Below are 27286 nucleotides of genomic sequence, written 5' to 3'. Positions count from 1 at the left end.
ATTTTAGCTGAGACTTGAAGGAAGCCAATGAGTGGAGTTGACAAGGAAAAGTGTTCCAGGCATGGGAGACAAGCAGAGAAAATGCTCAGAGCTGAAAGATAAAGAGTATATTATACATGGAACAACAAGGAGAACAGTGTCATTAGATTGAAGTATATGGAGTAAAATAAGGTGTAAGAAGACTGGAGAGATATGGATTATAATGGGCTTTGCATGTCAAACAGTTTAGTATTTATTCTAAAAGCAACAGGGAGCCTCTAGAGCCTAATGAATAGGAGGTGTGACATGGTTAGAATTGTGTTTTAGAAAAATTACTTTAGTAGTTGAATAGAGGCTGGCATGGAGTGGGGAGGCAGGCAGACCCACAGCACACTATTGTAGTAATCAAGGCGTGAGCTGATGAGGGCCTGCCTGAGAGTGGTGGCAGCATCAGAGAAGAGAAAGGGGCATGTTAGACAGATATTGTAGAGCTAAAATCAATAGGCTTTTTCAGTGGATTAGACATAGGGGAAAAGGGAAAGTGAGAAGTCAAGGATCATTCCTAGGTTAGGAGCCTGAAGAACTGGGAGGATTGTGTTGCCCTCTACATAACAGCAAAGTCAGGTTTTAGAGGGAAGGATAATGAGTTCCATTCTGGGCATGTTGGAGATGCAAGATTGGAGGTCAGCAGAGAAGTTAAGACAGGATAGGTAGATTTGAAAATTATCAGCATAAATATGCTATTCAAATCCATAGAAGCCAATGAGATCACCAAGTAAAGTTATATAGAGGGAGAAGAGAAGATGGGCCAGCACATAACCTTGAGGGACACCTACAGTTATTGGATTTGACAATTAAGAGATTACTGGTAACTTTGAAGAGAGCATTTTCAGAGGAAAGATCATATTGGAAGTCAGATTGTAAGGGGTTAAGGAGAATGAGAGGAGAGAAAGTGGAGGTACATATTGTAAATGGCCTTTTAGAGGAATTTAGGGCAGAAGAGATATAGGACAATTAGCAGTGATAGTTAGCAGGATTAAATGAGGATTTTTTTTTAGTATGGAGGTGATGAGGGCCTGTTTGTGGATGGTAAGAAATGAGACTGTAAACAAGGAGAGATTAAAAATAAGATATAAAGAGGGGGTAACAGAGGAGGCAGTCTGTTGAAAGAGAAAGGATGCAATGGGATTACATGAGTGGATTAGGGTTAGCCTTGGTAAGGAATAAGACTACCTCATCATGTAAAAGAGGGGTGAAGAACAGATAGTGGCAGAAGGCATATGAGTAACATGAGATGGGATAGAGAATGAGATGGAATAGAGAAGGAGTTAACTGAAAATGCCCTCAATTTTTCCTGTAAAACATGAAGCAAGGTTCTCAGATGAGAGGAGAAGGGCTAAGGGAGCCACAGAGGTCTGAGGAGGGATGAAAAGGTTGGAAGAGCTCCTGTGGAGCATGGGATAGTGAATTGATGAGGGAAGTAGAGGAAGATTGCCTAGCAGCAGTGAGGGCTCAATTGCGATTATGTTACATACATTTAGGTCCTCACAGTGAACCCAGTCAGAATGGTTGCATGATTTTCTCCACCTTTGTTCAGTAGCAAATATGTAGGAGTGAATCAGAAAATGTTAGGAGTAGCCCAAGGCTGAGGTTTGACAGGATGTAATCAGAGATATGATAAGGGCTAGAGATTCAAGAAGGGAGGACAATAGAAAGTTAAATTGGTTCACCAAGGGGTCAAGATGGGGAAAAGAGGAGAGAATAGCTAGTGCAGGGGAGATGACCAGTGAGACATTTGAGAGGTCAAAGGATATGAGGTTGTGGTGCAGAAGAAGAGTGGGGTTTTGTAAGGGTTATCAAAGGGTGAGGTAGAAAAATCTTTTGGTGTTTTTGGTCAGATTTTGGTCAGATAAGGGAATTTCAGGATTTTTTAACCTAGAGGTGGTATATTTGTGGGTGATGGCAAAATCACAGGTATGACGATTTTAACTAAGGTGGCATGGAGGAATAGCTGATAGGAGATGAGTAGGTTGAGGAACTGAGTTAGGGTGTTTGAGGGACAGTCAGTATATGTGTTGAAGTCCTCTAGTATGAGAGCAGGAGATGGGAAGCACAGAAAAATTGTGAACTAGTTAAATAGAGGTTCTTTGCAGGGTTCTTATGAACAGGTTTTCATTTTCACTACCTTTGGTCTAAAATAGTTCTAATTATTTTATAGATTTCTTTTGCTCAGTTCTCGAGAACTTTTCTACCTGAATTTGTTCTTTAATAGCTGTATCAAGTCTCATAGTTTTGAGTGCATGAAGAGGCAATGGTAGACATGTAGACATGCACGGTAGACAGTGTGTTAGACTCAGGAAGACCTGGGTTCAGAAACTATCTCAGGCACATACTAGCTTTGTGTGACCCAAAGTCAATTGCTCAGCCTCTCTGAGCCTCAGTTCTTCATTGGTGAAATGGAGATAATAACAGCTTCTCCCTCAAACAAAGGGTGGTGGTGAGGATCAAATGGAACAACACATGTAAAGCAACGTGCACACCTTTAAGAATTCTCTGTGAGCTATTATTACATCTCTAGAAGGCTAAAGGGAACCTTTTTACATCAAGTTCTGAGAAAACCAAACTCTAATGGCAAACAAATTCATCTCAACCAACAAACTCTTAGATAGAGTTCAGTGATGGTCATGACAAAATGTTCTTGGAAGATTTGCATAAACTTGCAAAAGTAAAGTTAGCTGTCAGAGATAACATTGGGGAATAATGCATTGTTTAGAAGTGTCAGCAGTTAAATATAAGAAGATGGTGTTTTATAGTAGAAGAGAGAGGAATTTAAAATGAATCAAATGCACTTTTATGAATTGGATCAGTAATATATAATTCATTATATGAGATGACACCCTTCTGGATTTCCCTTTGGAAAGAACCATTAACAGAAGAGATGAGTATTTTATTATAGAAAGAGATCTTAATGAAGTAATGAGGGAAAGTAGAAAAATACCCAAAAAATTTAGAGTGATGAAAAATAAAATGATAAAACTGAAACAAAGCAAAAGTTGCTTATAGATGCAATGGTAATCTGGTTTACTGACAGGCTCATTCAGATATTTATCCACAGAACTTTTCCACTTCCAATGCAGATTTAAAGAAATACGAAAACTTTAAAGTTTTTTGGAATAGACATTCCATTACTTTTCTAATAGCTCCTTTGAGTTAATGTAGATATGAGAAAGAATCAGAAGCATCTCTGAGCTTACAGAAAAATGTGTTTAAGCAAAGTAACTGTGAAGCAAATTTTGCAGACTTAATTTTGTTTCCCTACAATTTTCTTTACACTATGAAAAAAAATTGAACAAATTGAATTGAAAATATCAGGCAAGGATAAAGGCTGGGATATTGGCTGAGCCCATGAAATGCTTGTTGATAGTTATAACTCACTAGGAATGGTTCACTTCTAATACAGTCATGGACATGAAAGTTGTTTTTAAAAGGTGACATGGAGAAAATGAGACAGGTAAATATTGACAAATGTCCAAGAGGATGTAAGAAAGCCTTTATGAGATCAGCAGAGGCCCGGAAGACGACGGGGGTTGGTGCAGAGGCCTGGACTCCAGGGATCGCAGAGGGCCTGACAAGTCCTGATCAACGTGATGGCAAGTTGACCCACCAACTGCAAGGGCCATTGCCAGGCCTATCACTGCAGGGCTGGGACTGGATGGAGCTGGGTAAGGGTCAAATGCAGGGTCCCTGACAGTGGCAGCAGCTACTCCTGGGATTACCAACTCACAGCCTGGAAATTAAAAAGCCCCTATCTGGACTTACAGGGACCAGGATGGCAGAGTGAACCCTGGCTGCTCCAATGCCCCCTCTCACCCTAAAAACATAGCAATTATTGCCCCAAAGCAAAACTTTAAATAGTAAAAGCTTGGGAACCCTAGAGGAAGGGCATGGCTAGGGCCCTGCCTCAAAATGGGTAGAAAGCAGACTGCAAAGACAAAGACTCTGGAGTCCTACTATTGTGAGAGGGAGGAACCAAATTCAGAGGGAGACAGTATTGACTTCACACCCACAGCTAAAGCCTCAACAGGCAACTGGTCTCAAGTACAGAAAGCATTCTTAAATGAGCTCAAAAAGAACTTTGAAAACCAAATTAGAGAGATAGAATATAAAATGAATAATTCTTTTAAAATCAAAATTAGAAAAACATTACAATGAAGAAAACAGCTCCTTAAAAAGAAAAACGTGTGATATAGAAAAGGAGCTACAAAAACTAACCAAGGAAAATAATTCGCTAAAAACTAGAATCAACCAAAATTGAAGTGAATAACTATGAGGAACCAAGAATCAGTCAAACAAAACATCAAGAATGAAAAATTAGGAAAAGAGGTAAAATATCTCAATGGAAAAATAACTGACCTGGAAAACAGATCCAGGAGAGATAATCTGAGAATCATGGGCCTACCAGAAAATCCTGATGAAAAAATGAGCCTGGACAACATCTTCTAAGAGATCATCAAGGAAAACTGCCCTGAGATACTAGAACCAGAGGGTAAAACAGAAATCGAGAGATTCCACCAGTCACCTCCTAAAAGAGATCCCAAATTGAAAAGTCCATGAAATGTTGTGGCCAAACTCCAGAACTATCAGGTAAAGGATAAAATACTACAAGCAGCCAGAAGGAAACAATTCAAATATTGCAGAACCACAGTGAGGATCGCACAGGATCTGGCAGCTTCTACACTGAAAGATCGGAGAAACTGGAATACGATTTTTTGCAAGGCAAAAGAGCTCGGGTTACAACTAAAGATCACCTATCCATCGAAACTGAACATATTCTTCCAGGCAAGGAGATAGTCATTCAATGATATAATGGACTTCCAGACCTTCCTGATAAAAAAGCCAGAGTTCAATGGAAAATTCAACATCCAATTACGAGATGCAAGAGAGACATAGAAAGGTAAATAAGGAAAACACACACCCTGTTATTTAATAACAGCAAACTGTTTGTAGACAAATAGAGGGTGTGGGTATAAATTACACAAAATGACAATTTAAAAAAACCTTATTATGGGCTATAAAGAGACTGCAATGGAAGAAGAGGAAAGAATGAAGCAGAAAAGGGTATATTATGCCACACAAAGAGGCGTAAAAACAATATAGCAGAGGGAAAGAAGGGAGGGAGATGAGCATTATATGAGTGTTTCCCTCATTGGTTCTGGTGCAAGGAGGGAATAACAAAACCAGTTAGATATAGGATTGTCGAGAAGACAAGCAAAACGAATAATAATAGAGGGAAAGAGGGGAGGGAGAGGATCATTGCATGAGATCTGTTCTTGTCAATCTTGGTTTGAGGAAGAAATAACATACTACGTTAAATATAAAAATCTATCATACCCTAAAGGTAGTAGAAGGGGGGAAGGTCTACAAAGGAGGGAGTGGTTAGAAGGGAGGGAAAAGGGGTGAAGGAGAGGAAAAGAAAGGGGGACTGATAAGAAGGGAATACTGAGAGAGGTGGTGGTCAAAAGGAAAAGTCTTAAGGAGGGAAAAGGAGAAGGGGAGAAAAATAAAAGCATAAACAGGGGAGGAAATAGGATGGAGGGAAAGAGACAGATAGTAATCATAACTGAACTTGAATGGGATGTATTCTCATAAAATGGAAGCGGATAGCAGAATGGATCAAAAACCATAATCCTACAATATGCTTTTTACAAGAAACACATCTGGAATGGGGGGACACACAGTGTAAAGGTAAAAGCCTGGAGGCATATAGCATGCCACAGATAAAGCAAAAAAAGCAGAGGTAGCAATTCTTATCTCAGACAAAGCAAAAGCAAAAATAGATGAGGGATAAGGAAGGAAACTATATCCTGCTAAAAGACACCATCAAAAATGAAGCGATATCATTACTAAACATCTATGCACCAAGCGGTATAGCATCCAAATTCCTAAAGGAGAAGTTAAGGATGTTAGAGGAAGAAATAGATAGCAAAACCATACTAGTGGGGGACTTCAATCTCCCCCTCTCTGAGCTTGATAAATCTAACCTCAAAATAAACAAGAAAAATTAAGGAGGTAAAGAGAATCTTAGAGAAGATAGATATGGTAGACCTCTGGAGAAAACTGAATGGGGATAAAAAGGAATACACCTTCTCAGTGGTACATGGCACATATACAAAAATTCACCATGTACTAGGGCATAAAAACCTCACAATTCAATGCAGAAAGGCAGAAATATTAAATGCACTCTTCTCAGATCATGATGCAATAAAAATTATATGTAATAAAGGGCCATGGAAGAATAGACTAAAACCTAATTGGAAACTAAATAACTTTATCCTAGAGAATGAGTGGGTCAAACAAGAAATTATAGAAACAATGAGTAACTTCATTCAAGAGAATGACAGTAATAAGACAACATACCAAAACTTGTAGGATACAGCAAAAACAGTTCTTAGAGGAAGCTTTTATATCCCTGAATGCATACATAAATAAAATAGAGAAAATAGAGGTCAATAAATTGGGCATGCTACTGGAAGAGCTAGAAAAAGAACAAATTGAAAATCCCCAATTAAATACTAAATTAGAAATAATGAAAAACAAAGGAGAGATTAATAAAATTGAATTTAAGAAAACTATTGAATTAATAAATAAAACTAACAGCTGGTATTATGAAAAAAACAAAAATTTAATAGACCTTTAGCCAATATGATAAAAAAAGAAAAAACCAAATTATGAGTATCAGAAATGCAAAGGGTGAATCTACCTCCAATGAAGAGGAAATTAAAGCAATAATCAAAAATCATTATGTCCAATCCCAATTGTATGCACATAAATTTGACAATCTTAGTGAAATGGATGAATATTTACAAAAATATAAGCTGCCCAAACTAACTGAAGAGGAAGTAAACTACTTAAATAACCCCATCTCAGAAAAACAAATTGAACAAGCCATCAAGGAAAGCCCTAAAAAAAAAATCTCCAGGGCCAGATGGGTTTACTAGCGAATTTTACTAAACATTTAAACAACCATTGACTCCACTACTTTTCAAACTATTTGGGAACACTGGAGAAGAAGGAGTCCTACCAAATTCTTTTTATGACACAAATATGGTACTGATACCTAAATTGGGAAGAGACAAAACAGAGAAAGAAAATTACAGACCAATTTCCTTTATGAATATAGATGCAAAAATTCTAAATAAAATATTAGCAAAATGACTACAGCAACTCATCACAAGAATAATACACTCTGATCAGGTAGGATTTATTCCAGGAATGCAAGGGTGGTTCAATATCAGGAAAACTCTCAGTATAATACAGCACATCAAAAACAAAACTAGCAGAAAACACATGATTATCTCAATAGATGCAGAAAAGGCTTTTGACAAAATACAACACCCCTTCCTATTAAAAACACTAGAAAGTATAGGAATCAATGGAGTCTTCCTTAAAATAATAAGTAGCATCTACCTGAAACCATCAGCAAGTATTATATGTAATGGGGATAAACTAGAAACATTTACAGTAAGATCAGGGGTGAAATAAGGATGTCCACTATCACCCCTCTTATTCAGTTTGGTACTAGAGATATTAGCAGTAACAATGAGAGAAGAAAAAAATTGAAGGAATCAAATTAGGCAAAGAAGAGACTAAGCTATCACACTTTGCAGATGACATGATGATATATTTAGAAAATCCTAGAGAATCAAGTAAAAAACTACTTGAGATAGTAAACAAATTTGGCAAACTTGCAGGATATAAAATAAACCCACATAAGTCCTTGGCATTCCTATATAGCTCTAACGAAATCCAACATTTAGAGATAGAAAGAGAAATCCCATTTAAAGTTACTCTAGACATCATAAAATATTTGAGAATCTACCTGCCAAAACAAACCCAGGACCTATGTGAACACAACTACAAAACACTTCTCACACAAAATAAGTCAGATCTAACTAACTGGAAGAACATCAGTTGCCCATGGCTGGGTCGAGCAAATATAATAAAAAATGACAATTTTACCTAAATTGAATTACATACTTAGTGCCATACCAATCAATCTACCAAAAAATTACTTTATAGAGCTAGAAAAAATAGTAGCGAAATTCATTTGGAAGAACAAAAGGTCCAGAATATCAAGGCAATTAATGAAAAGAAATGCTAGGGAAGGTGGCCTAGCCATACCAGATTTTAATATGTATTACAAAGCAGCAGACATCAAAACTACTTGGTACTGGCTTTGGAATACAGTAGTGGACATATGGAATAGATTGGGTACAGGAGACCCAGCAGCCAATGAATATAGTAATCTACTGTTTGATAAACCCAAAGACCCCAGTTTTTGGGATAAGAATGCACTATTTGACAAAAACTGTTGGGCAAACTGGAACATGGCAGAAATTGGGCACAGACCAATATCTAACTATACACCAAAATAAAGTTGAAATGGGTACATGATTTAGGTATAAAGGCTGATAATGTAAACAATTTGGGAGAGCAAAAGATAGTTTACCTGTCAGATCTATGGAGAGGGAAAGACTTTATGATGAAACAAGAACTAGAGAGCATTATAAAATGCAAAATGGATAATTTTGATTACATTAAATTGAAAGGCTTCTGTACAAATAAAACTAATATCACCAAGATTAAGAGGAAAGTGGAAAATTGGGAAAGAATCTTTACAACCAGTGTCTCTGATAAAGGCCTCATTTCTAAAATACACAAAGAATTGAGTCAAATCTATAAGAATACAAGCCACACCCCAATTGACAAATGGTCAAAGGATGTGAAAAGGCAGTTCTCAGATCTCAGAAGATGAAATTAGAGATGTCTATAAGCATATGAAAAAACATGTTCTAAATCAGTAGTGATTAAAGAAATGCAAATCAAAACAACTCTGAGGTACCACATCTCACCAGTCAGATTGGCTAACATGACAAAACAGGAAAATGACAAATGCTGGAGAGGATGTGGAAAAATTGGAACACTAATACATTGTTGCTGCAGTTATGGACTAATCCAGCCATTCTGGAGAGCAATCTGGTACTATGCCCAAAGGACTATAAATAAGTGCATACTGACCCAGCAATACCACTTCTAGGGTTATATCCCAAAGAGATCAGAGAAGTGGGAGGAGGACCTGTATGTACAAAAATATTTATAGCGGCTCTTTTTGTAGTGGCAAAGAATTGGAAATCAAGGGGATGCCCACCAATTGGGGAATGGCTTAACAAGTTGTGGAATATGAATGTAATGGAATATTACTGTGCTATAAGAAATGAGGAGCAGACAGATTTCATAATAACTTGGAGAGACTTATATAAAGTGATGCTGAGCAAGAAGAGCAGAACCAGGAGAAATCTCTACACAATCACAGACATAACGTATGTGTTCCCACCAACATCAATAGACTGGGTCCCTCTCAGCAATGTAAGATTATAAGACAACTCCAAAAGACTCAGGACGGAAAGAGATACCTACATCCAGAGAAAGAGATGCGGAGTCTGAATGCAAAGTGAAACAAACAACTTGCTCTCTTTCTTTTTCTTGTTTTGTTGCGTTTCCTCTTTCCCACTGATCATCCCATCAGTTATAATCCTTCTTTAGAACCTAATGATTAATGTGAAGATATCTGTAGATCCTATATTCGAGTGCAGGCTGCCATTATGGTGGTGGGTGGGAGAGGGAGGGGGAGAAAAAATGAAACTCAAGAGACCATGGAACTGGATGTTGTAAAATAAAAGTAAATAAATTTAAAAAAAATAATAAAAGTATATGAGATTTGTTTTTTGACCACCTAATAGAAATAACATTATTCTAGATTTGAGAAGAGGCAGGTAAGGTGGCTCATTGGATAGAGTGCTAGACCTGGAGTCAGGAAGACCTGAGTTCAAATGTAGCCTCTGGCACTTATTAGCTGTGTAACCTTGGGAAAGTCACTTAACCTTTGTTAACCTTTTAACTGCTCCAGTATCTTTGCCAAGAAAATCCCATGGACAATATAGCCCCACAGGGTTACTGACAATTGGATGTGACTAAACAACTGATCAAGAGATTTGAGGGAACAATTTCAGAGTCTGGAGAATTCAGCAGTTGTTCCTATTCATTATCTACCACTAACAGTTAATGATCTCTAAATGTTCCTCTAAGATGATTGTGTTCCTAGAAGACCCCATTAAAAAGCGAAAGGAAAGCCCAAAGCATCATTCACATATCAACCTGCTGACATTGCTGATTAGGTCTGGAGAAGGAGCCTGGGACAGGTCTGCAGGGCTGGGAGCAGCAGCTCTTAAGAGTCAGCAGCTCCAGGGACCTTCACAGCAGAACACATCTTTGCTAAAGTGCATTTTGATTTGCTGTTGCTTATATAAAGAGAAAGATCCATCTGTGATGTTACTTATGAAGAGGGTCCTGCTTCATAGAGATTTGAGAGCACCAATGAGCAAGAACACCTGTATATGAACTGATAGAAAAGACTTTTCTGAAGATGCCAGTTTAACAGCTCAGTTTTGGTACACATTCAGTAGACTCAAAGGTTGTTGACTGTCAAATAGCTCAAAAGCTTTTAATAGGAAGGGGGGAAAACCTTTAAAAATTTTTATGTAAACATATCCTTTGTTTCCCCAAAAAGTACATAAAAAGTCCAAAGAACACACACAAGGCTGTCAGTCATTTGGTTTCAATTTGCTGATCCATAAAGAGCTAAAATAAGTGTTAGGTCACCGAGAATCATAGAATATTCAGAACTTGAAGGGATTTTTTAAAAGATGATCTGGTCATAGTCCCTTACTTCACAGAAAAAGAAAATGAGGTTTGGGGAAGTAACATGATTTGTTGAAGATCACATGCTAGTGGGATTCTTTATTTTTTTTTCTATTGTATCATTAACTATTCAAATATTATTGCATAGAGTTTTTAAATTTTGTATTGATACCTTTTGTTTTTATATCACATTAATTTATGCATATATTTTTATAAGCTGAATATATTTGACAATTGCAAATATATTTTCTGCTGTTACAAGCCTCCTCTTATGACAAATTTAAAAAGTAAAAGGGAGGAAAGCTAAGTAAAACCAATTAACACACAAACTCAGTATGATAGTAAATTCAGTACTCCATACCTATTAATAGTCTCCCATCTCTGCAAAGAAGGTAGGAAGATACATTTTCTCAACTCTTCTCCAGGGTCAAGCCTAGTCCTAATATAACATTCAATTTCATATCATTGTTTTTTTCTATTTACAATCTACTTACGTATATATTGTTTTCCTGGCTGTTTACTTCACTCTACACTAGTTCTTATAAGTCATGGTCTTCTAAATATTTCATATTCATCTTTTTTCCCCCAGCATTATAATACTCCAGTATTCTATGACTTCTTACATAGCACAATTTGTTTAGCCATTTCTTAATCAAGAGGCACCTACCTTGTTCCCAATTTTTTCCTGACACAAAAAGTGCTATTGAATAGGAATTTTTAGAGTTTTTGAAAGTCTCAGGTAAAAATAAATAAATCTGTGTGTGTGTGTTTAGTTGCTGTTCATTCATTTTTCAGTCATGTCTGACTCTTCATGACCCCTTTTGGGGTTTTCTTGGCAAAGGTGTGGGAGTAGTTTGACATTTCCTTCTTTTGCAGATGTATCTTCTGGAGGATGACTTTTTTAATATCTTTCTCCAACTGATCTTACAGCCAAGGAAACTGAGACAAACAAGGTTAAGTGACTTACACAGGGTCACACAGCTAGTAGTGTCTGAGGCCAGACTTGGACTCAAGAAGATGAGTCTTCCTGACTCTAGGCCCAGCACTCTATTCACTGAGACTCCTAGTTGCCTACATATATATGTATATGTATGAATGTATATATATATATAATATATATGTGTATATATGTATGTGTGTATATGCTTTAATAGATGAGTTCTCGCTAACAGCATTATTGCATTACCTAATTAGAACAATTTGAGAAGGAGTAAATGGTTAGACATTACTAAGGGCTGTTGACAGTGCTGTCTCTAGAAAACAAAGTGTGCAACCAGATGTTTAGACCCAGGAAAATACATATGAATATTTACTAATATAGTCTGATATGTTCTTTTATGAATATATTTGGTATATTTGGTAATATATTTGGAACTTTTGTCAAAACAGTTTGCATATGATGATTTGCCAAGTATCAGAACCATCTGCATTGCTTTAAACATTTTTAAAATTTCCATTTGAGCTAATAATGCTCAGAAATCATTTAAAAGGAAATTAGATTGTGTGTTTTTAACTAAAAGCAAATTCTGTTGTGAAAAACCTTGGGACCATTTGTACACTCCATTCATTTTACAAATGAGAAAATTGAGGTTCAACAGGTTAAGACTTATACAGATTAGGGGTGGCTAGGTGGAGCAGTAAATAGAGCACCGGCCCTGGAGTCAGGAGTACCTGAGTTCAAATCCAGTCTCAGACACTTAACACAAAAACTAGCCATGTGACCTTGGGCAAGTCACTTAACCCCAATGGCCCTCCAAAAAGCAAAAACAAAAAACAAAAAACGACTTACACAGATATTCAGATAACTAGTGAATGGCAGAGCTAGAATCCAGGTCTACCAACACCTCTGCCTGTAGTCCTCCTGTATTGTGCCTCCTTCCAACTTGATCTGGTTGTATTTCATGTGACCGACATTCAGTATGTCTGAATTTGGTAGGGTTCTGCTTTCAGATAAGCTGTCATGGTGGTTCTTTGGTCACAGCAATGCTACTGAGTTTTACAGACATATCTCCTAGAGATTGATTTTTTGATATTTTGTTTAAACTTTTAGTGCAACAATCCCAAAACCAAAGAACCTAAATTGAAAGCTGCTGCCCGGATTATCCCAGAATGGGTGGAGTATGACACTGAGATTAGAAATCTATTAGAAGAGATTGCAATGGGAAAGAGAAATTCAAGTAAACCATCCTCCAAAAAGGGTAAGTTGAACCAACCACATGTTTTATTATTAAAGGCTAAAGACTGGATTATAGACTTACTTCTTTATGAGTGAATTAATCAAATAGTTGGGTCGTAACTCCTGCTTCAAGACAGCTGATTGCATAATAAGAATGTCCTGGATTAGTAGATTGAGAACCTTTAATTCAAAGCAGAGTCATGGAAGGGATTGACATTTTACTGCTTTGTAGAGTCTCCTGATTTTTCATTTCCATAACAAGCATTTGGTGAAATTTTCACCTTCTTATAGTAAGGAAGCAAAGGTTTTTATTATTAAAATATGCATAAATCCCACCTTATCCATCAAGGAAATGATTAATAAACTAATCTAAATCTTCACAATTAACTATATATATATATATATATATATATATATATATTGGACATTGTTCCCTAAAGTGTGTTCTTCATTACTTTAGGCTTTCCTGTTAATTTCCATTTTCAGTGCACTGTGAATTTGTTGGTAGAAATTGACCAGTGTAGTTTTTCACTGTAACCACATCACACATATGAGAGAAAGAGAGAGAGAGAGATGTTTTTATTTGGCTTCTGTTTTTTTCTGCCAGAATAAATATTTTTACACCAGAAATGAAAGAAGAAAAATGATTAACATGGAGTTAATATCCTAGATCAGAGGTGGGGAAGCTGCAAAGCCACATGTAGCCTTCTAGGTCCTTGGGTGTGGCGTTTTGACTGAGTCCAAGTTTTTACAGAACAAATCCTTTTATTAAAGAGATTGCTTCTGTGAAGTTTAGATTCAGTCAAAGGGCCACACTTGAGGACCTAGAGTGCCACATGTGGCCTCGAGTCCCCAGGTACACCCCCACCCCCAGATAGTAAATAGAAAAAGGAGATATGGTAAGAATGCACCTATTTGCTCTTGCTGTGTTACATAGCCCAGGTGAACAACATCATGAAGTACTAAAAAGAAACTGCAGTAATATTTGAAACATCATAAAAAATAGGAGGAAATACCATAGAACTAGAGAAGTACAGAAGTCCCAACTTTCATTTATTTTTTTCAAATGCTTTATTAACTTCTGATTTACATCATTCATTTCTGCCAGATTTTGAGTTACAAATTTTCTCCCCATTTTTCCCCTACCCACCACCCCAAAATAGCGATCCCACAGGATATCCCCTCCTCCAATCTGCTCTCTCCCATATTTTCTCCCATACCCCTTTTGACTTTTCCATTAGAGCATGGTGGATCTCTATGCCCCAGTACCTGTATATCTTATTTCCCAATTACATGTAAAATAGTATTAATAATAGTATACATATATATATTATATATATAATTTTTTTTAAGCATTTGATTTTAAAACTTTGAATTCCAGATTCATTCCCTTCCTTCCTTGTCACCCACCCTTACTGGAAAAATAAGCAGTTCAGTAGAGGTTGTAGATGTGTAGCTAATGTAAAACAATAACATAGTAGATATATTGTAAAAGACTGACTATATTTCCCTCCCTCCTATTCCACCTCCCACTTATTCTATTCTCTACTTTGATCCCATCTCTTTTCAAAAGTGGGTGCTTCCAGCTTCCCTTCCCCCCAGCCTGCTCTCCCTTCCATCATCCCCCCTCTCATCCCCTTCCCCGCTACTCTCCTGGAGGGTGAGATACCCTATTTAGTGTGTATTTCATTCCCCCCCCCCCAAGCCAAATTCAATGGGAATAAGGTTGATCCATTCCCTTTTGTCTTCCTATTCTTCCCTTCCATTGTAACCATTTTCCCTTGCCTCTTCTTTATGAGAGTTTACCCCATTCTGTCTCTCCCCATCTCATTATATTCCTCTCTCACCTCTTAATTTCACCTTTTAAGTATCATCCCTTCCTATTAAATTGGTCCTGTGCCCTCTATGTATACCTGTAAATATATATACATACATTCACATATGTATTCATATGCCCATATACCCTCATATATAGACATATATATATATTTATATTCCCTTCAATTATTTTCATAGTGAGAAAAGTTTCATCAGTTACTATTATTGTTTTTCCAAGTAGGAATGTTAATAGTTCAACTTTGATAAGTTCCTTATGATTTCTTTTCCCTGTTTACCTTCTCATGCTTCTCTTGCTTCTTGTATCTGAATGTCAAATTTTCTAATCGGCTGTGGTTTTTTATTTTCATTTTTTTTTTTTAAAGCAATCGGGGTTAAGTAACTTGCTCAAGGTTACACGGCCAGTTATTTCTGGGTGTGGTGCTGAGTATCTGAGCCCGGATTTGATCCAGGTCATCCCGACACTGGAGCCGGTGCTCTTACTCGCTAAGCCACCTGGCTGCCCCTAAGCAATTGGGGTTAAGTAACTCGCTCAAGGTTACAAGGCCAGGTGTTTCTGGGTGGGTGCTAAGTGTCTGAGCCCGGGATTCGATCTCCAGGTCTTCTCAACACTGGAGCCAGTGCTCTTACTCGCTGTGCTACCTGGCCGCCCCTCAGCTGTGGTTTTTTCAGCAAGAATGCTTGAAAGTCCTCTATACTACTTAATGACCATATTTTCCACTGAAACATGATACTCAGTTTTGCTGGGTAGGGGATTTTTGGTTTTAATCTCAGCTCCTTTGACTTCCAGGATATCATATTTAAAGTCCTTTGATCGCTCAATGTAGAAGGTGCCAGATCCTGTGTTATCCTGATTGTGTTTACACAATATTAAAATTGTTTCTTTCTGGCTGCTTGTAATATTCTCTCCTTAATCTGGGAATTCCAGAACCTGGATATAATATTCCTAGGAGTTTTCTTTTTGCGATCTTTTTCAGGAGGTAATCAGTGGATTCTTTCAACCTTTATTTTGCCCTCTGGTTCTAAAACATCAGGGCAATTTTCTTTGAGAACTTCCTGGAGGATGATTTCTAGGTTCTTACTTTGATCATGACTTTCAGGTAGTCCAATAATTTTTAAATTATCTCTCCTGGATCTATTTTGCAGGTCAGTGGTTTTCCCCATGAGATATTTCACGTTGCTTTCTATTCTTTCATTTGTTTAGATCTGTTTAACTGCATCTTGATTTCTCATAAAGTCATTAATTAGCTTCCATTTGCTCCAATCTCATTCTGAAGCAATGATTCTCCTCAGTGAGCTTTTGAGTTTCTTTTTCCATCAGCCATATTTGGCTTTTTAAGGCATTCTTCTCCTCATTGCCTTTTTGAGCCTCTTTTGCCATTTGAGTTAGTCTATTTTTTAAGGTATGATTTTCCTCAGTCAGGCTGTTGACTCTCATTTCATAATTTTCTTGCATCATTCTCATTTCTCTTCCCAATTTTCCCTCCACTTCTCTTATCTGCTTCTTAAGGTCCTCTATGGCCTGTAACCAGCTCGTATTTTTCTTTGAAGCTTTTGGTACAGGAGTTCTGACTTCACTGTCTTCCTGCTGTTCCATGCTTTGCTCCTTTTTGTCCCCAAAATAGGAGTCTAATGTTGGATTCTTCTGTCTGCTTTGTTTCCTTTGCCTGGTTATGTTGCCCCTCAGTCACTTGACCCCTGGGCTTTTTGCCACAGTAGGACTCTTCCACCAGACAGGGGAGCTTTCATTCCAAATGCTGGGGTTTTTTCAGCTGCTGGAGGTATTAGATGGGTGCATCTCTGAGGCCTCCACGCACACACTCTGGCAAGCTGGAGACATGCCCCAGGACCTCCACCCTAGACTGCAATCCATATCCAAGCAGATCAAAGCAAGAGCGATTACCCCTCAGACTGGTCGTTTGGTCCCCCTACACTCTGCAGGCCAGGAGCTGAAGCTGCCATGTGGCGCTGGTTGGCTGTGCTGACGTCTCAGTGGCTTCTTGCCCCAGGACCAAAAGCCGACACACTCCCACTTACTGGGTCCCAAAGTCCAGACTGCACTGACCTCTCACTTTGTCGTTAGCATCTATGTATTGATAATTCTGGACCACCACAGCTGCTGCTGATGTGGAGTCCCTCCAGCTAGCAGCTGGTGAGGACCACCCTGGGGCTAAAACCTCTGGCTCACACAGGCCTGAGCTCGGCTCCTAGAGTGCTGCGCTGGCCGATTCCTGCTGGCCTGCTGGGCTGTCCTCAGTGGGAGGTTAGCTTCTCTGTGTCATTTTGTGGGTTCTGCAGCTCGAAAGTTTGTTCAGAGTCCACTTTTTACATTGATTGGGGAAGGTGGAAGCCAGAGCCGCCTGGTGGTCATGCTTCTACTCCACCATCTTGACTCCACCCCCTTAATATTTCTTCTTTTCTGCATTCGATTGTGAGGTTTTTACACCCCAATATACGGTCAGTTCCTCTGAAGGTGCCATGTACAACTGAGAAAAAAAGTATATTTCTTTCCATTTCCATTCAGTTTTCTCCAGAAGTCTATCATATCTAATTTTTCTGAAATTCTATTCATCTCCTTGACTTCTTTTTTTCTTATTCTATGATTAAATTTATGTAGTTATGAGATGACAAAGTTGAAGTCTCCTACAAGTATCATTTTACTATTTCCTCCTGTAATTCATTTAAGTATCCCTTTGGAAATTTGGATGCTATGCCATTTGATTCATAGTTGTTTAGTATTGATATTATTTCATTGTCCATGGTGACTTTTAGCAAAATATAGTTTCCCTGCTTATCCTTTTAAAATAGATCTATTTTTGTTTTGTCCAAGATTGATTGCTACCCCTGTCTTTTTTTTTTTACTTCATCTGAAGTATAATAGATTCTGCTCCATCCCTTATTTTAAGTTTCTATGAGTCTCTTCAAGTGTTTCTTGTAAACAACATATTATTGGATTCTGGTTTCTAATCCATTCTGCTATCTGCTTCTTTTTTATGGGTGAATTCATCCCATTCACATTCATAGATATAAACTGTGCATTTCCCTCCATCCTGTTTTCTTCTGTTTATCCTTCTTTTTTTACTCTGTCCCTCCTCAAAAGTTTCTTTTGCATCTAACTACTGCCTTCTTTAACCCACTTTCCATTTCATCACCCTCTAGAATTTTCTTATCCCTTTGCCCTCCTACATCCTTGCTGGGTAAGATAGATTTCTGTGCCCAGTTGAGACTGTATTATGTATTCTTCCTTCCGTGAACATTGCAATGCAGAAGAGTGAGGTTCAAGTGTTGCCCACCCCCTAATCCATTTTCTCCTCCGCTGTAAAAGCTCTTCCTTGAGTGCCTTTTGTATGTGAGATCATCTTTCTCATTCTTTCTTTCCCCTTCCCCTCCTCTGAGTGCATCCCTCTTTCTTGCTTATCCTTTTTTTTTTTTTTTTGGTCATTCCAATATAAATGGCTCACTCCCATGCCTTCTATCTATGTAGAGACTTTCTAAACTGCCCTAATAATGATAAAGTTCTTAGGAATTACATATGTCATCTTCCCACATAGAAATGTAAACAATTTAACCTTATTGAGTCCTTTATAATTTCTCTGTCATGTTTATTTTTTTTAATGCTTCTTTTGAGTCTTACATTTGAAAAGTCAAATTTTTTATTCAGCTCCGGTCTTTTCATCAGAAATGATTGAAAGTAGTATATTTCACTAACTGTCCATTTTTCCCCTGAAGGATTATACTCTGTTTTTTTTCTGGGTAGGTTCTTTATAGCTCTTTTACCTTCAGGAATATTATATTCCAAAACCTATTCTTGTGTCTTGGAGTTTGCAGCCTTGGATTTTTTTATTTTTTCTGGAGGCAATCTGTGAATTCTTTCAATTGGGATTTATTTGTTGTGTTCAGAAGTTCTGGGAAGTTCTCTTCTATTATTTCCTTCATTATGGTGTTCAAGTTTTTTGTTCTGTCATGTTCTTCTGGGAAACTTATGATGCTTAGGTTGTCTCTTTACATACTGTCTTCAAGATCTTTATGTTTTGCTTACATAAGTTTTTTTTTTAATATTTTTGTTTTTGGCTTCTCTTATTGTAGGCTGTCCTTGACTTTTATGTATTTGTACTCTCAATCTCTTCTCTCTTTTGTTTCTTTTGATGATGTTTGCCATTGAAGATTCAAGTTTTTCTGCTGTATTCATTTTGCTATGCACAACATAAATTCCACTCTCATAATTCTCATTTCTCTCTTAAGCCACTCCAGGATAGCATGTTTTGGTTACCTATTTTCAAATTCCTCCAAGTCCTCTGTATCATCAAGTGTTCAATCATTTTCCTTTACAGTATTTAGTCATAGATTCCTGAATTAATTTACTAGATCTGGAGGTCATATTTCTGTTGCTTTTCATCCTATTGATTTGTTTTTGTTCAAAGTCTTCCTTTTTAAATTTTTGATACTTTCATTTCCTCCTTTTTTTTTCCTTGTCACTCACTCTTCCTTACTCCCTCCCTTCTGATTGTGGTTTCTTTGGGAAATAGATCTCACAGCATCTCAAACTCAAACTCATCAGTCTACATCTCTGCCCCAACTGTGCTGTGCTCTTTCCCTCAAGCTTGGTGGAGTGCTGTACAGCTCTTAACATGCAGTGCATAGCTTTACAATGCTGATATTTCCAGTTTGTAGCACCTGGCAAGCTTTGTGATCTAAAGGGCTATGGCCAAGCTGACTGTTGAGGCCAAATTTCCACAGCCTGCAACCAGTTTTGACAGCACTGGAAAGAAGGAATGGGGCAACAGAGTTCAGGGGTGGTTTTTATGTAAATCTGTATTGTATCCTTAAGTCTGCTAGTGCAGCCTCACTGCTGGTAGTATATGACATGGAGAAGAGGTGCTGAGTAGCATTTCCTGATTTTGGGTTAGGTTGTGTTTTTTTTTTTAACCCTTAAGAATGTGTGGTGCTAGGGGCAGCTAGGTGGCGCAGTGAGTAAAGCGCCAGCCCTAGAGTCAGGAGGACCCGAGTTCGGTTCTGGCCTGAGACACTTAACACCCACACAAAAATACTAGCCATGTAACCTTGGGCAAGTTACTTAACCCCAATTGCCCTCCAAAAAAGGCAAAAAAAAGAATGTGTGGTGCTGGGATGTCCTGCTTGTATGAACAAGTATAAGGTTGGGGCGTGCTATGTTATATACTGAATGCAATGATACATGCTGTGTGCCATGTTACATATTGAGTGTCATGTTATATACTGAATGATATGTTTTGTTTAAAGCTATGTGGCCACCTTGGTAATAAGTTGTTATGGTGTATGGATTGTGATATGTTTTACTTTCTTAAAGTTTAATTTTGAATAGAGTGTTCATTATACCTTGCAATTAGACCCTTAAAACTATTCATAGCAGCAGCCCTCAAGTGTGCTGCCTTGATTGGGATTACACCTTTGCTGCCTGCAAACATGCCCCATCCTTTAAAAACTCTTTTACTTGGATCCACCCTTTCATGGCTAACCCCCTTGAGAAAGTCATCTAGACTTGATACCTCCACTTCCTCTCTTCTGATGTGACCTTCAGCAAGTCACTTCTCTCCAGATCTGCTGTCACCTATGAAATGAAAGAACTGGATTAAAAGGGTTTGAATCATTTTTTCCATCACAGAAATCCAATGAATTAAACTCTATTAAAACTAAAGCAAATTTCCCTTTGTTTTCAGCCTCTTTGCCTTCTTCAATCCTTGTATCAGAGGAAGGGATTATTTCACCTGATAAGACATGCTAGGTCACAAATACCAAAATAAATTCTTCTTTCTCTTTTGCAGTTTTCACTCGAGATGAACTCTAGCAGCGCTTTGCATCTGTGAAGGGAGTCATGATTTTGAAAATTGAATCTAGCATCATATGAAATAAGGAATGGCACTACTGCAGAGGCTGTGCTTTGAATCTTTTATTGGAGCTCAGTTAAACATTCTTCAATTTAAGAAAAAACCCTGATTATTTAAAATTCACATGTTTAACATATTAAGTAAGCAATTTCTTTTAAAAAGCAGTAAACCATTTTTGTCCTGTTGAATTTTTAAAGCTGGCTTATCCTTTTTTCTTGGTTTCATGCCAAGTTTCAGCAGTTAAAGGGAGATGTTTTGCTGGATTGTTCAGTAAATGTGTGTCTGATTGGAAATAGAAATTGGTACTCCAAATTGGCTGTTTCTGATAGCATTCACACAAAAGGCTGTGCATATTTGAACTGTGTAATTCAGATTTATGAATAAAATGTAACTGAAATTGGAGAAACAAATATTTTTATATTTTTCTCCTTTCACCTGCTACTCAGACAAATAGAACTTATGGGTAACTCTGTTCAACCATTCAAAAATTGCCATTAAAAAAAGGAACCTATTTTATATCTTAACTATTATTTTACAATGCAAGTAATGTTGCTTTGTAATCAGCTATTTTGGTATGTTCAGTCATGTGATCTATAATCAGTTATTTTCAGTACATAGAATTATATGATGTTATTTTTATAAAGTAACATTTCCTTTCTGATATGTATTTATAAAATGGCATTCATGTGCATGAAAAATGAACCTGATTGTTCATGGGGGGGATGGGAGAGGCCAAACCAGTATGGTAGTGGAAGCTATTATTGCAAAGTAAATAACTTAAAATAAAAATTACCTAAATTAAGAACTTAAAAATAAATGGTTTCTATTTTCTTATTTTTCACTTTCAAATGGGTGAATAGAAAATAAAATATTATTCAAAAAATAAAAGAGATTAATAAGATTATTAAATTCTCACTGGTCAGATCAGAAATATTAAGTGTTCACTACATGCCAGCATTTTATAATTCAAACTATCCTAACATATTGTAAATTACCTATTAAAATATAGCCTTTAGGGTTAGTTTGATAAATATATTTCTGAAGGAGCAATAACTAATTTCAATGGCATCCTCAGGGATTAATGTGATTTGAACAAATTAATTTTCCTCATAAATTATGCTCATTCATTGAACTTATATTTATGAAACACCTTTTTATAAGGTCCTATGCTAAATATCAACAGAGACTGAACTTTATTAACAAATTTTGTGGGAAATAAATAATAAATTCAAAATATTTTCCCTATGTGTAGGCAAGAATCTTCTTTGACTATATTGCAGATAATTCAACCTATAATTGGTATGCCAGCCATCATTATGAAAAGTACTAAATGTGCTATAATCCAGTGGTGCTTTAAGAGCTATTGAATTAAGTCATAGAGGATTGATTGCCTCTACACTAAACGATTCCATACTACTGGAATTTTCAAGTCAATTATTTTGTCTCTTCTCTATTATTTTACAGTAAATTTGCTGTTAGCAACAGGAAGACAGAAAATCTGGTTAGAATCTCAGTACTGCCACTTAACTCTTTTCTCTTTACAATATTATTTCTCTTAAAAAGAAATTGTTCACATCAGACCCCCTTTAAATAACAAACTGTTGTGGAAGTAATTTTGCAGAGTACATATAAGACACTTCAATACATAACATTCCTATGAAGCTAGCTTATGCCTTTAACATGGAATCTCAGCAGCCTTTGTAAAATATTCATAAAATACCTTATTTTGCAAACTAGACAGCTTGCTAGATTAGTACAAGTCCAACTGATTTGCAATCCTGAAAAAATAGATGGCTTCTAATCCAGAATATTTGCATATTATTGTTTTTTGCATTGCAGTGTGCTTACAGCCAAAATCTACCTTCTCACATATACAAGTGGCTATGCCTTTGAGAGGACTAAAATCAAACACAAAACAAACAAAGCTCCAAGTACATGAGATCCAGGTTAAGACCATGTTTCTCTTTGCTCAGTTCATAAAATGGAAATATTTTGAAAGGCTTGTTGGGTTGTGTAGTAGAGGGTTATATTCAGAAATGAGCATGAAATAAAAATAGAAGGCACTAATGTGAAAACTGCAATGTTGTAAATTCCTAGATTAAGTGTAGGTGAAAATAATCTGCTCTTTTATCATAGTTTTATTGTTAGCAGTGAGTCCTATCAAATTCATTGCTAGACTTTCTTCAGAGATGGAAGACATACTAGTAGGTAGTAGTATTCCCATGCTCTCACAAGTCTTAAGACTTTTTGTTCCAATGTTTATCCAAAGTCCTGCAACCCAATTTAAGATCAGATCATAAACCCTGTTTACCTCCTTGCATTTTGACCCTCTGTCCCTATGTTTCCTGTGTCCTATTGTTAACAAGATGTTATCCATTCCTTTAGATAAGAAACCTTTACTGCTTCTTAAGATGGCAGAAGACAAATGAAGTATGCTATCCACCTCCAGAGAGAGGAGTGATAGACTCAGAATGCATTTGTATCCATGGCCAATATGGGAATTTGTTTTGCTCAACTGCATATTTGTTAAAAAGGTTGTTTTTGGCTTTTGCCTGATGAAGAGGGGAGGGAGATATAGTTAAGAAAATAAATGCTTGTTGATTGATTTTTTTTAAAAATTATTGTGCAGAACTTGTTTCTATTGGCTTTTTTAAAAGCAACCTCTTGGTATGCACATATCCAAGTCTGCAAGGAGAATGGAAGGTGAGATTTTTTTCCTTCATCCTCCTATTGAAAAAAATAAAAAGATTACGTGTATTTCAGATCCTGTTGATTTATCTTAGCTGTAGTGCTCAAACTCTTAATTAATGAAGCCAGTTTGCTTCTTGTTCATACCTTCTCAGTTTTTTTTCCCCTTAAAGGCTTAAGCAACTATTTAGGGATAAAATCCATTTTGTTCTCTAAATTCACCAACCTCCTCAGGTCTCATCTGGAAATTAGAAAACCAGACCAACTCAGATAGCAAGCTACCTGGTTTAATTAAGCTTAGGCTCAGCATACTAGAAAAAATGAGAGTCTGGGTTCCTGAGGCTTCAAATCCTGACCAGTAATTCTCAAGTCCAGGGCCTACTTAAAATTAAGGAATTGGGGAGGTCCAGCCAGCCACTTGAGGGTTCTAATTATGTGATACTAAAGATTTGTATAGCACTGATTGCGGGATCTAGTTAGCACATTAAGGACACAAGGAGAATCTACTTCTTTTCCCAATAACCTTTAAGCTCCTTAAGAACAGGAACAATGACAGCTTATTTGTCTCAACCACAAGCTGGCTCAGCATTCCGTGTGTTTATAAATTTTGTGATAATTCCACTGCCCTAAAGGAAAATGTAAAGATCTGAGGACAGGCTGAAAGTCTCAAAGCTCTATCTAATCAGAAAAATGATAACAACAAGAAACATTTTGCGTCCCTACTATGTGCATGGCACCAGGCCAGTAGCTAGGGCCAGCCCCAACAGTGTGTAAATGTAATCTGAGGAGGAAGATAATGCTCTCATTTGAGTGAGATCAGAAGCAATTCCATGCAGTAGCACTGGTGTGAAGACTTGACGCAACAGATTCTAAATGGAGAAAGGAGTAGAATATTGACTTGAGTGAACAAATCAGCCTATCTGGCTGGAGCATAGATTGCCTCAAAGAGAGTTTCAGTGCTGTAAATCTGAAGTCAGAGTTAATATAATTCAAAGTCCTTCCCCATCACCTTGAGTCCTCAGTTACTTAATTTCAGAGTCCTAATAGTCATCAAGACCATAAAGAAAGAAAAATGTAAACTCTGTGTTGTACATTATAGTCCCAAAGCCTTTGTCTTTTGAGAATGAATACATTACCTGGAGATGGAGCCAACATGGCAAAGTGATAGGGACCAAAGTGGTAAACTCCTGTCTGCAAACTCCTAAACAAATCTAGAAAATGCATCAGACCAAACAAAAACCTGAGGGGAAATCCAGAAAAAGTGCATCATTTTATCTGGCCCAGCTAGGCATAGGAGAGAGGGAGGTCTTCTGAGAGTAGGAATGGGGTCAGGGCAGGAACATACCCTGAGCCTGTCATGGACTCCAATGTCCAGGAAGATCTGCCCTACAGCAAGAAATCCAAACTTAGAATGCTATGACATTTGTGACCCAACAGCTTTGTCGCCCTAAACACAGTTACAGGTCACAAATTCATGTAGAGTGAGCAGAGCTGTACAAAGGGGTGGCATTCCTGGTAGGAAGGCCCTGGGCAATGTACCGAGTAAGGTCAAAAGTCAGCCAAAGCAGCTTGACTCAAACCCCAAGCTTGGAGCAGGGTCTTATTTCTAGCATCTAGCCCAGCTGGCAGAAGGATAACCTAGGCAGGAATCCTAGTTCTGCCACTTTGAACCAACAGAGCTTTCCAATTGGCTGATATGGGTGGAATCCAACAGCAGTCTACTCTTGCAAACTCAAAACCAGGTCAGGAACTTGTGGAGCTCAGGTGGGAGGGGGGCGGGGGGTCAGTAAACAGACTTTGTCCTAGATAAGACCACTTTGGAGACACTTAAAATTTTAAAATCCCCAGTCCCTGGACCACCCCAGACCTTCCCCCCAGAAATACAACAGAGCTCAGCACTAATCAAGTCCAAAGTCAGGAAGCAAGTTGGAAGAATGGGCAAAACAAAAAAGAGCTGTCACCACTCCTGCTACCCTCAAAATGGGCTATTATGGTGGCAGGGATACACAACAAGAGAACAAGTCCAAAACATCTATCAGCAACGACTCAGGAAAAAAAAATAAAACTTGACTACAAACCACTAATTTAAATTTCATATGAGATGAAGCCAAGAGTTTTAAAATGTTTTTATAAATTAAATGAGAGCACTTTAGGAAAAAACTGGAAAAGAAATGAGGGCTATGGAAGAAAGAATTGCAATGTGAATTAACAGCTTGGAAAAAAAGGTTCAAAACTTTGCCCAAGCAACAAACTCCCTAAAAATTAGAATGGATCAAACAGAAGCCAAAGATTCCATGAAGAAATATGAAGTCAAAAGGGTGAGAAAAAAATAGGAGAAAATGTATGGTAACTCATAGCAAAAACTGATCTGGAAAACAGATTGAGAAAAAATTTAAGATACATTAAACTGTCTGAACACAGTGATAAAAGAAAAAAGCTGAGACATCCTATTTCAATAAATGACCTACCCAGCAAAACTGATTATGCTACAAGAGAAAAAAATGAATCTTTACTAAAATAGAGAACTTCTAAGTATTGCTAATGAAAAGACCAGAGCAGCAGAGAAACATACACAGGAGTGAAGAAAAATATACAAAGGCAAACAGAAATGAACAGTAAAGGACTAAACAAGGATAAACTGCCTACATTCAAATATGGGGAGACAATAAATGTCCCCAACTCAACCATATCATCATGAGTGTCTTAGTCCAATCAGACAAGGTCTGAGAGTGTCTTATGTCTAGATCCTGAGGGAAGGGTAATACACAGTGAGGGGAGAGGAGGGAAAATCATCTTATATAAGCAGGGTGTACAAATAGACATCTATACAAATGAGGAAACGAGGGTAGGGAGAGTGGCTAATACTTGAACCTCACTCTCGTCTAAACTAGTCAAAAGAAAGAATACACATACGCACAAAACTGGGTACAGAAATACATTTCACTCAACAGGGAAACCAGGAAAGGGGAGAGGAGGGGCAATTAGAAGGTGTATTAAGGAAGATATTAGTCTTAAGAAAAACAAACTCTAAGGATGTGCAAAAATATCTATAGCTCTTTTTGAGGTAGTAAAGAATGGGAACCTGAAAGCCCATATATTAGGAAATGGATAAACAATTCAACTAAGATTCCAGAGGACTATGTAACAGGATTTATTTTTTTTTTAATAGATGTTGGGGGTTGGGGTAGAATAGTAAAAAAGCAGATCTTGGATGACTAAAACATTTTTTTTCAAAAAGATAGATAATACATTACCACTTAAAATGAGATGATTAGATAATCTGGGGCTAGAAGATTCACAGAACATACAAGGTATTGATTTGTGATGATTAGACTAAAAATACTGCCTATCAGAAGTGGTTAACTTTTTATTTGCCACATATAACAAACAGCAATATGTTTTTCACTTTAGAGGGGAAGAAAACAGAGGTACAGAGAAGCCTAGTGGCTTTCCATGGATCACACAGCTACTAAGTTACAGAGCCTGGAACCAAGACCAGTTATTTTTAACACCGAAGTCCAGTGATCCTTCTAAATACTGCATGACACCTCCCATGATACTTTGTGGCTAAGTCCCTGCATAAAGCTTGAAAGAAAAAAAAGCCTGAGTGTAAATTCCTATCTATTTAGTAGTAAAAAGCTACTACTTTTTACTAGGAGTCCTCAGCATAGGCCTAGAACCCATAAATCTATTGAAAATCTTTACCAAGGAAAGGAAAAGGAAGGGGATAGGGCCTATTGAGGCTAAATGACCTCCAGGAAACACTGTGACTCAAGGCCAAAAGGAGACATGTAAGACAGGGAACCCTATACCCAGACATATGGGATGGATGACAGACCCTGCCAACTGCTAAAGAAGTTAGCAATTGTCAAGTTTTGAGATAGTTCTCCCTATATTTCTGCTATAATGCTGCTCATGCTTTCTTTAGTCAGTTTATTAAAATATTTTATTGTTAATCTTATTTTGCTAGTCTCTTTACTGAGAA

At 37.4% G+C, this 27286-nt stretch overlaps 1 protein-coding gene across 2 annotated transcripts in view; it reads left to right on the top strand.

The window, feature by feature from the left end:
• Window positions 1-21430, top strand: part of UGGT2 (UDP-glucose glycoprotein glucosyltransferase 2) — a 233044-nt gene extending 211614 nt beyond the window's left edge. For both annotated transcript variants that reach the window (XM_069067351.1, XM_069067350.1), the window contains 2 exons: window positions 12788-12935; window positions 20551-21430. In XM_069067351.1, coding sequence (XP_068923452.1) covers window positions 12788-12935; window positions 20551-20573 — 171 coding nt within the window. In that variant the 3' untranslated portion in view covers window positions 20574-21430. The remainder of the gene's footprint in view (window positions 1-12787; window positions 12936-20550) is intronic.
• The last annotated feature ends 5856 nt before the right edge of the window (window positions 21431-27286 follow it).

The sequence above is a fragment of the Petaurus breviceps genome, unplaced genomic scaffold (genome assembly GCF_028583685.1).
Source record: "Petaurus breviceps papuanus isolate PSGF00001 unplaced genomic scaffold, PetGlider_PUasm1.0 90743, whole genome shotgun sequence".
In the NCBI taxonomy this organism is placed as follows: domain Eukaryota; kingdom Metazoa; phylum Chordata; class Mammalia; order Diprotodontia; family Petauridae; genus Petaurus; species Petaurus breviceps.
The sequence above is the reverse complement of the archived record's forward strand: the minus strand, read 5'-3'. Positions and strand labels throughout refer to the sequence as shown.